At 37.9% G+C, this 10,844-nt stretch overlaps 1 protein-coding gene and 1 pseudogene across 1 annotated transcript; one reads left to right on the top strand and one right to left on the bottom strand.

Annotated features, from left to right (window-relative positions):
- Positions 1–730: 730 nt before the first annotated feature.
- Positions 731–5,733, top strand: LOC120208676 (magnesium-chelatase subunit ChlH, chloroplastic). Its single transcript, XM_039207893.1, has 5 exons — positions 731–2,163; positions 2,305–2,387; positions 2,796–4,598; positions 4,733–5,209; positions 5,341–5,733. The coding sequence occupies exons 1-5, from the start codon at positions 759–761 to the stop codon at positions 5,716–5,718; spliced, it is 4,146 nt and encodes a 1,381-aa protein (XP_039063824.1). The 5' UTR covers positions 731–758; the 3' UTR covers positions 5,719–5,733.
- A 181-nt stretch (positions 5,734–5,914) lies between these two features.
- LOC120208666 lies at positions 5,915–10,183 on the bottom strand (annotated as a pseudogene).
- Between the last annotated feature and the right edge of the window lie 661 nt (positions 10,184–10,844).

Below are 10,844 nucleotides of genomic sequence, written 5' to 3'. Positions count from 1 at the left end.
TTTAATAGTGTTTCATGTTTTCCACCTACAATATTAATTTAATAATTTCATTTACACAAAAAATTATTTGATTGTTTTGATATTTTATAAAATATTATTTAGATTTTAAATTTAACAATATTAACTAAAGATAATAATAAATATATTTTCACAGTGAAATAAGTATGGACACTTTTATAAAAAGGATAGATAATTTACAATATAACAGGTAAAAATATGACAAAACCAGATTCATTATGACAAAACCGGTAAAATTTACTTGATATGTTAAACGTATGGACACTTTTATAAAAATGATAGATACTTACCGATAACCAAAGTTTACCGGTTACCAAATTTTTTAATAGTTTTTCATATTTTCTACCTAAAACATTATTAGTTGTCAACATAATAGGTACCGCTAAACCGAATTTATTAAATACATTTTAATGTATCCGGTAATACTGTATATTAGCCGTATATTAACCCGCCTTTCCTGAGACAATCCCCACTTTGGGCGCTTTTAGAAATCCAATTCAGCCAATCAGATTTCAGCAAACTCCATCGCCAGAATCCTAATAGATAGATGGAACTCTCTCACTCAGCTTTTCTCTCTCAACCTCACGATTGCAATCTCTCACTAAAACCGAAACCCATTTTGCCACGTGTTTGCTCCTGCAACCACAAACCTTGAAGAAGAAAACTTTTTTCCCGGAAAAGAAAAAAATAAAACCAGCAAAGCTTTCAGTACCCGGAAAGGAGGAGGAGAGTGCTCTGTAATGGCTTCTCTTGTTTCTTCACCCTTCACTCTGCCAGCTTCCAAGGCTGATCACCTTTCCTCTCTTTCTCAAAAGCACTTTTTTCTTCACTCATTTCTTCCCAAGAAAACGAACAGCAATCCCAACTCGAGACCTTCATTGAAAGTAAAATGTGTTGTTGGCAATGGCCTTTTCACTCAAACAAGCCCAGAAGTTCGTAGAATTGTTCCAGAGAACAAAAATGATCTCCCCACGGTCAAAATTGTCTATGTTGTCCTGGAAGCTCAGTACCAGTCATCCCTTTCGAGTGCAGTCCAGTCCTTGAACCAGAATTCCAGCTTTGCCTCGTTTGAAGTCGTTGGCTACTTGGTGGAGGAGCTTAGAGATGAAAACACTTATAAAACCTTCTGCAACGATCTCGAGGACGCCAATATCTTTATTGGGTCTTTGATTTTCGTTGAGGAGCTCGCCCTGAAAGTGAAGGCTGCAGTGGAGAAGGAAAGGGATAGGCTTGATGCTGTTTTGGTGTTCCCTTCAATGCCTGAAGTGATGAGGCTAAACAAGTTGGGTTCTTTCAGCATGTCACAGCTTGGTCAATCGAAGAGTCCTTTTTTCCAGCTGTTCAAGAGAAAGAAGCAAGGAGCAGGCTTTGCTGATAGCATGTTGAAGCTAGTGAGGACATTGCCTAAGGTTTTGAAATACTTGCCTAGTGACAAGGCACAAGATGCTAGGCTTTACATATTGAGTCTCCAGTTTTGGCTCGGTGGTTCACCTGATAATCTTCAGAATTTCTTGAAAATGATTTCCGGCTCTTATGTGCCTGCACTCAAAGGGACAAAGGTCGACTATTCTGATCCAGTTTTGTTCTTAGACAGTGGAATTTGGCACCCGCTGGCTCCTTGCATGTATGATGATGTGAAGGAGTATTTGAATTGGTATGGTACCAGGAGGGATGTTGATGAGAAGCTTAGGGGGCCTGACGCACCGATAATTGGATTGGTTTTGCAAAGGAGTCACATTGTTACTGGTGATGAGAGCCACTATGTAGCTGTGATTATGGAGTTAGAGGCAAGAGGGGCAAAAGTGATACCGATTTTCGCCGGTGGACTTGATTTCTCTGGACCAGTTGAGAAGTTCTTGATCGATCCGGTTACCAAGAAACCAATGGTGAACTCAGTGGTTTCGTTGACAGGCTTTGCTCTAGTTGGTGGACCGGCTAGGCAGGATCATCCAAGGGCCGTTGAGGCACTTATGAAGCTTGATGTTCCTTACATTGTTGCACTGCCTTTGGTTTTCCAAACAACCGAGGAGTGGCTAAACAGCACTTTGGGACTACATCCTATTCAAGTAGCTCTCCAAGTGGCCCTTCCAGAGCTCGATGGTGGCATGGAACCTATAGTTTTCGCTGGCCGTGACCCTAGAACAGGCAAGCGAAGTTACCCTTTTGTTACTACTCATACTTGATGTCTCGTTTTGCCTTTTTATTGCCTGAACTTGTTTTATTTTAGTTGCTTAGGTTTTAGTTAACGAGGAATTAAATAAAATGGTGCTTTGACTTTGATTTCAGGGAAATCCCATGCTCTTCACAAGAGGGTGGAACAGCTTTGCACTAGAGCAATCAAGTGGGCTGAATTGAAAAGGAAATCAAAGGTAACTGTTTTCCAGGGGAGCATAACTCCAAATCAAATAGCTTTTTCTAGAGAGCATATATATGTCTGTGTGTTTAGTGACTAAGGAGACATTGTATATGTGAAGATCCACTTAAGATACTATTAATTGTCGACTCTACTTTTCAGCCTTTAATCTAAAAGGGATCTTTAATAATCTATACATAAGCATATAAATCTTAGGCTATTATGCTGAGAATGTGTTTGATGTTGAAAATGATGATTGAAACTACAATATCCTGTTGTCTTTCTTCACATTTCATGGCCTACCATGTGGTAAAGCTTGAGAATATGCTGTTGCTATTGGCAGGATGTTACCGTCGACTAGCACATATGAGCTCTTTTTGTTTCGTTCGTTATGTTAATAGTATTTGTATGATCCTTCCTGCAGACTGAAAAGAAATTAGCAATCACTGTCTTCAGCTTCCCTCCCGACAAAGGGAATGTTGGCACTGCTGCCTACCTCAATGTTTTTGCTTCCATCTATTCGGTTTTAAAAGACCTTCAGAAAGATGGCTACAGTGTTGAAGGCCTTCCAGAGACTGCGGAAGCTTTAATTGAAGATGTAATTCATGACAAGGAGGCGCAATTTAACAGCCCAAATCTTAATGTTGCGTATAAGATGAGCGTTCGCGAATACCAGAACCTCACTCCTTATGCTCCTGCTTTGGAAGAAAACTGGGGTAAGCCTCCTGGAAATTTGAATTCTGATGGAGAGAACCTCTTGGTATATGGAAAGCAGTATGGTAATGTCTTCATTGGAGTACAGCCCACTTTTGGTTATGAGGGGGATCCTATGCGGTTACTCTTCTCGAAATCAGCTAGCCCGCATCATGGATTTGCGGCGTACTACTCCTTTGTTGAGAAGATCTTCAAAGCTGATGCTGTTCTTCATTTTGGTACTCATGGATCCCTTGAATTTATGCCTGGGAAGCAGGTGGGAATGAGTGATGTTTGTTTCCCTGATAGTCTTATCGGGAACATTCCTAATGTTTACTATTATGCTGCTAATAACCCTTCTGAAGCTACGATAGCTAAGCGTCGTAGTTATGCTAATACTATTAGCTATCTGACTCCTCCGGCTGAAAATGCTGGGCTTTACAAGGGACTTAAGCAACTGAGTGAGCTGATCTCGTCATACCAGTCCCTTAAAGACTCAGGTCGTGGGCAACAAATAGTTAATTCAATCATCAGCACGGCCAGACAATGCAATCTTGACAAGGATGTAAAGCTTCCTGAAGAGGGAGAGGAAATTTCAGCGAAAGAACGGGATCTTGTTGTTGGAAAAGTGTATTCCAAGATCATGGAGATTGAGTCCCGGTTGTTACCCTGTGGGCTTCATGTTATCGGTGAGCCTCCATCTGCTATGGAAGCAGTTGCAACGTTGGTGAACATTGCAGCTTTAGACCGACCTGAAGATGGAGTTTCGTCACTGCCAGCCATATTAGCTGAGTCTGTTGGAAGAAACATAGAAGATGTGTACAGAGGGAGTGACAAAGGTATCTTGAAGGATGTAGAGCTTCTGCGGCAAATTACCGACGCCTCACGTGGGGCAATTTCTTCCTTCGTGAAGCGAACAACCAACAAGAAGGGTCAAGTTGTTGACGTGGCTGATAAGTTAACCTCAATACTCGGGTTTGGTATCAACGAGCCCTGGATTCAACACTTATCAGAAACAAAGTTTTACCGTGCTGATAGGGAAAAGCTTAGGGTATTGTTTGAGTTCCTAGGGGAGTGTTTGAAGCTGGTTGTAGCTGATAATGAGTTGGGCAGTCTGAAACAAGCATTAGAGGGAAAATACGTTGAACCTGGGCCTGGTGGCGATCCTATTCGAAACCCGAAAGTGTTGCCAACTGGAAAGAACATTCATGCATTGGATCCACAAGCTATTCCAACAACAGCTGCATTGCAGAGTGCAAAAGTTGTGGTAGATAGGTTGGTTGAAAGGCAAAAGGTTGACAATGGAGGAAAATATCCAGAGACAATTGCACTTGTATTATGGGGAACAGATAATATCAAAACTTACGGCGAGTCACTCGCTCAGGTATTGTGGATGATTGGAGTAAGGCCAGTGGCTGATACATTAGGTCGAGTCAACAGAGTTGAGCCAGTTAGCCTTGAAGAGCTTGGCAGACCCAGGATTGACGTTGTTGTTAACTGCTCCGGCGTCTTCAGAGATCTATTCATTAATCAGGTACCACTGCTAGTGTGTTTAAAGTGGTTTCAAATATGCATTCGCTAATCCATGATTAGATGTCATATTTCTCTTACCAATTGCCATGTCTTTTCTTACCATTTTGTGCTCTTATTTCCTATTTCGGTTGACAGATGAACCTCCTTGACCGAGCCGTGAAGATGGTAGCTGAATTAGATGAACCAGTGGAGCAGAACTACGTACGGAAGCACGCATTAGAGCAAGCCAAAGCCTTGGGTATCGAGGTTAGAGAAGCTGCAACAAGGGTCTTCTCCAACGCTTCAGGATCTTACTCTTCCAATGTCAACCTTGCTGTTGAGAACTCCACATGGAATGATGAGAAACAGCTCCAAGATATGTACCTGAGCAGGAAATCATTTGCTTTCGACTGTGATGCCCCGGGTGCAGGCATGACCGAGAAAAGGAAAGTCTTTGAGATGGCGCTAAGCACAGCTGATGCCACTTTCCAGAATCTCGATTCCTCAGAAATTTCACTTACTGATGTGAGCCATTACTTCGATTCTGATCCAACGAATCTAGTACAAAACCTAAGGAAGGATGGAAAGAAGCCAAGTGCATATATTGCAGACACCACCACTGCAAACGCCCAGGTATGCAATATAAAACATTCCTCTGAGTGTTATAGGAATAGTCTCCTAGACGTGCAAGTTTTTAATCTGATCCTACAACTCTAATTACCATTAAGACGCCTCAAAAATCCCATTTTGCTCTAATTTAACAGGTTCGAACTCTGTCTGAAACCGTGCGACTAGATGCACGAACCAAGTTGTTGAACCCGAAGTGGTACGAAGGAATGATGTCCAGTGGATATGAAGGAGTTCGCGAGATCGAGAAGCGCCTTACTAATACTGTAGGGTGGAGTGCGACTTCAGGACAAGTGGACAACTGGGTATACGAGGAGGCTAATTCGACTTTCATTCAAGACGAGAACATGCTGAACAGGCTGATGAGCACCAATCCAAACTCATTCAGGAAGTTGGTGCAAACATTCTTGGAGGCCAATGGACGTGGTTACTGGGAAACTTCAGAGGAGAATATCGACAAGTTGAGGCAGTTGTATTCTGAAGTTGAAGACAAGATAGAAGGCATCGATCGATGAACTATAAACCGAAAATGTTAAAAATTTTCAAATATTTGTGAATGAGCCGAAACACTCTTAGAGAATTATGGATTGTTATAAATCAGCCATAATGAAGTTATTAGAAGCTACAATGACTCAAATCTCTAATGGTACCCTCGTTCATGCTCAAAACTTATTAGAAACCTCTCAACTCAACCAGAAAAAAGTCGTTTCACAATGCAAAATAAAACTTGTACTTTGAACAATCTGTGTTCATTAAACTAGTTGATGACGTGAACCGAGTGGTTTCGGACTAAGCGACGGGGATAACCTCGACATCATCTAAGACAGGCCCGCACATATGCCCGAAATCATCCAACTTGGTGTGGTAGTAAGCACTGTAAAATGTGGTCCTTGTTCTTGCATAGGTTGCCTGGAACTTAAAACTGGCCGTCTTGGATCCTCCCTTTCCTTCAGATACATATGGGACTTTGAGTTTGCTTGCTGGCGAATACTTCGACCATCATCGATCCATGGCAGTTGTTCTTGGCGTCTCCTACGGTGAAACTGATTGTGTATTGTTTGTGGGGAACATTTATGATAACTTGTGCAATGGCGCTCTCTCGTCCGGCAACCATTTCGATGGCGAACAGCCCCGATGGGACCGAGAAGTGTTTCTTGTTGATGAATTTCACGGGCTTTAGGGACTCGATGATCCATCCAGGGAGTGGTGAAATGGTGTCTTGCTTGTGCGGAGGAAGGAGGACCCCTGTTGAGTAGTTTTTGAAGGTATGGGGACCTGCCTCGAACCCACCGTTTTTCACTAGGTTCCCTGTGATGTCAATTAAATAAATTCGGATTTCATATCCTTATACGTCGAATGTTATATTAATTTTGGGTAAAGTATAAAAATGGTCCCTGATTATAGAGTAATACTTTATTAAGTCATTTGACTATTAAAAGTTACAAAATAGTCCTATGACTATAAAGTTTTGCTTTGTTGAGTCCGTCGACTATTAAAAGTTACAAAATGGTCACACGACTATTCATTACGTTCGAAATTTATCTTTTTTGTTAAAAATGATGGTCATCTGAGTTGGACGTTAACATGATGACTGATATATGATTGTCCTTTGAGATTTTGAGATCATATTTTATCATATCACAATCAACGGGTTAACATTCACCTCCGACTATCCTCAATTTTGTAACATAAAATAATGAGTTTGAAATATAATGAATAGTTGAGTGGTCGTTTTGTAATTTTAATAGTCGATAGACTCAACAAAGTAACACTCTAGAGTCATAAGATTATTTTGTAACTTTTAATATTCGGGGACTCAACAAAGTATTATTCTATAGTCGGGGATCATTTATATACTTTACCCTTCATTTTTTTTATTAAAATAAATCATCTAAAATTATTAATTGACTAATAATCAAGACATATTATTGTCGTGACATTATCACTTGTGCTAATTATTAACAGGTTACATGTCACGTTATCAATGGAATAATGTGGCATGTGCGACATCATTTGTGTTAATTACTAACATGTTACATTACCAACTATACACATATATAAAGCTCATTTCAACATCATATGTTGATCATTAGGGGTGTGCAAATCCGGGTACCCGGAACTTCCGGGTCGATGATTTCTCGGCCCGTGTCTCAACCCGGATTTTACGGGTACCCGGTAATCGGGTATCCGGATTTTACGGGTATCCGATACCCGGTTTTTAATTTTTTATTTTCAAATTATTAATTTAAAAATATATATATACAAATTTAAATGTTCGAAACTTCAAATTACATACTCTAATATCCGAACATAAAATTTAAAAGTTCAAAATACAAAATATAATAATCCATAATATAAATAATTCAGTATATTTTATATAATTATATATAAAAAATAAAAAAAATAAAAACTAACCGGGTACTCGGTAACCGGGTACCCGGAAAAACTAGATTTTGTGACCCGGGCCCGACCCGGGAAATGTCGAGTCGGGTACCCGACCCGGCAGGATAATTTTTTTTAGAGAATTACCCAGTTTTTTTATATCCGGGTCAACGGGTCGGGTCAACTGGGTCGGATAATTTTACACACCCCTATTGATCATTAATGTATTAATTATTTTCATCAAATAAAAATTATTTTAATTAAAAATTAAAATATTAGAGATTAAAATATTTAATAAAAAAGAATAAAGTTAAAATGATCAATTAAGGCAAATATTAAAAACTAATTTTATCATTATATCTTTTAATTTAAAAATATATATATAAACTTACTTTTCTAGTCACTTATAGTAAACTATAAAATAAGCGTGTCATAGGACACATTTATTCGACGAAACTAAAATTAAATATTGAAAGGGGCCGAAATATTAGATTATTTAAGAAAAATAAAAAGACTTATTAGGTATTTAAACTCGAAATTCAGCATGAACAAGCGACCTTAGTGATTAAGGGGATTGTTGTTATCCTTGAGGTCCTGAGTTCAAGCACTACTTATGTAGGGGTATGAGCGTTTATTTTTAAATAGTTGAAAGTCTTTGTACATATACTACCTTGTATTCACCTTAAATTTATAATAAAAAACTCAAAATTTACAAGATAACTTCTAATTTGTCTAATATTTAAACTTACAAAGACCTAAATTGTAATTAGACTAAAAATTTGAGAACACGTACTTATCATTCTTTAGTTCGACCACAACTTGATTAAGTATTTAATAATTTTTTTATATTTTTAAATTTAAATATTTATTTTTACATAAACCAAAATACTATTAAACTAAAATTATATCGAATATACAAATTTTAACAGGGGTTGGACCCCTTGGGCCCTAAGGGAGCTTCGTCCCTATTTATTCAAACTCTACTTTCTTTGATAAAATGCATATTTAGTACTTAAAATTTTAATTGTTTTAAAATTATACATAATGTTTAGCTTTTATTTTATTTTAGTACCTCCTCCATTAAAAACTTAGCACGTTTAATACATAAACTATCAGTTTTGGTCCGTTTTAGTACCTAAACTTTCAATTTTTTTCAAAACTTAATGTTAAATTTTGAACGGGTATTAAAATGAAATAAAAATTAAAGTTTTTAACGGTGGGTATTAAAATGAAATAAAAACTAAATCTTAGGTATGATTTGAAAAAATTAAAAGTTTAAGTACTAAAATAGATTAAAATTAATATATTAGGTACTAAACACATAATTTATCCTTTTTTAGGGGACTCATTAGAAACTACACCAACTTTACTATTATTATTTCCCCTTGTTAAGTATGCACTAATTAATGCGATCTATGTATTTTCTACCAAGTAAAATAAAAAGAAGGAAGTCTAGGTGAGGAGATTGGGTGCATTATATGTGGTTTAACCAAAGAGTGTATTTTAATGATTTTAGACTGAATGAATCGAGAGATTTCGGTTAGAGATTCAAATAGTTATTGTGGTCGTATCGTGTTTGTCGCGATTGTAGAGATTACAGATAACAGCGGATGGAGCCGCTACTGATATATCACAGACCGCTATTTAAATCTATGATCTTCATAGTAAAATAATTATTATTATTCTCTGATATCCCATATTCAAATATCTACCGTTATTTAAATCTCTGATCTTTATAGTAAAAGAATTATTATTAATACTTGAGATCTCATATTCAAATACTTAAAATATTAAGGGTATCTTTGAACATATATTATCTAGTACTTATCTTAAATTAATAGAAAAAATCATTATTTCAGACCAAATGCAGATAAATTCATAGGAAGTAAGACCAAATACCTGAGAGTATAAGTTAGAGGAGGCATTTCTTTGATGGCAATGGCATCCAACAGAGGTCCACAAGTTGGATCTTCTTGAACCCCTAGGTTATGGAAAGTGACCCTCACTGTTTTATCCTTTGCCTCGAAAGCAATGGCCATGGTGTCACCCCCATCGGTGCTGTAAAGCGTCTGGATGGAGACGTCGGTGGTCTGACCAGGCACCGAGACCCTTAGCACCTCATCTTGGGCGCAGGTCCTGGTAGCACCGAACGTGATCGAGTAAACGAACCCGGGGTTCACATTCACGTAGCCTCACCGCATGTGCACCATGGGGTATCGGGAAGTAAAACCCGCCAGGCTGAGGCCCCCCCGACACGAACTCCACTAGCCCTTCGATATCCCATCCCGGAAGCGAGTATTTCCCCACGATCACCGTCTTGTTCAGCTGCTCTTGCTTCGGTGCTTGCTCGAAGTTGCCGTTCTTCAAAAATCCTGTCAACAAAACCATTCCCCGTCAGTACTATAATGTCACATTTTCAGGGGATAACTGCTTCCAGCCGTCCTCTCGATCCAACCCTGCACCAGCTAGGGTACCAAAGTCGAGTATTGTACCGTCGACTGCTGATGAAACGGGTGGCGTACGAGAGGCATTGCACAGAGAGAAACCCAGAGTAAAGCAAAGAGAGAGTAACCAAGCAGCCATTGTTTTGATGCACAAGAGAACAAAACAAAGCACAAGTATTAGATAAAAGGAGAGCGCAAGATTCGCATTTAAAAGGGTAAATCATGTAAATTAATTTTAAAATAATTAAATAATTAAATCACTTAAATTATTTTATTGATCGTGTCCACCCTAAAATTTTAATTGTACTCACCCATTAATTTTTTTTATGTATTAGCATATGTATGTCCACCATAAAAAATATTTCTGAATTTTTCATTGATAATTTCTCACTCTTTATTTACACGTAGAACAAAGATAAATATTCACCTTAAAAATAAGAAAAAAAATATTATTAATTGAAATCACATATAATGTGATAAATCGGATCTATCTGATAAATTTTATTTTAAATTAAAGGTGGGAAGGAGCCATGTTAAAGTAGCAGCAAATTAGCCGCGAGATGTGTGGTTTTGTCTCTGTTTTTCAATACCTAAGTTGGACATTTTCTTCACATCTCTACATACATGTGTTGGACCCCAACGTGATATTAATACATCGTCTGGCATGTGATTTGCTCCTTTTGTTGATTCATGTTCATTTATAGGCTATATTACGCATTAGTATTTAAACTATTAGTTTTGATTTGTTTTAGTATATAAATTTTTATTTTTTTTTAAAATCATACCTAAAGCTTAGTTTATATTTCATTTTAGTA

Source organism: Hibiscus syriacus, unplaced genomic scaffold, assembly GCF_006381635.1.
Source record: "Hibiscus syriacus cultivar Baekdansim isolate YM2019G1 unplaced genomic scaffold, ASM638163v2 tig00016850_pilon, whole genome shotgun sequence".
In the NCBI taxonomy this organism is placed as follows: domain Eukaryota; kingdom Viridiplantae; phylum Streptophyta; class Magnoliopsida; order Malvales; family Malvaceae; genus Hibiscus; species Hibiscus syriacus.
This window is presented reverse-complemented; position numbering and strand designations above follow the sequence as displayed.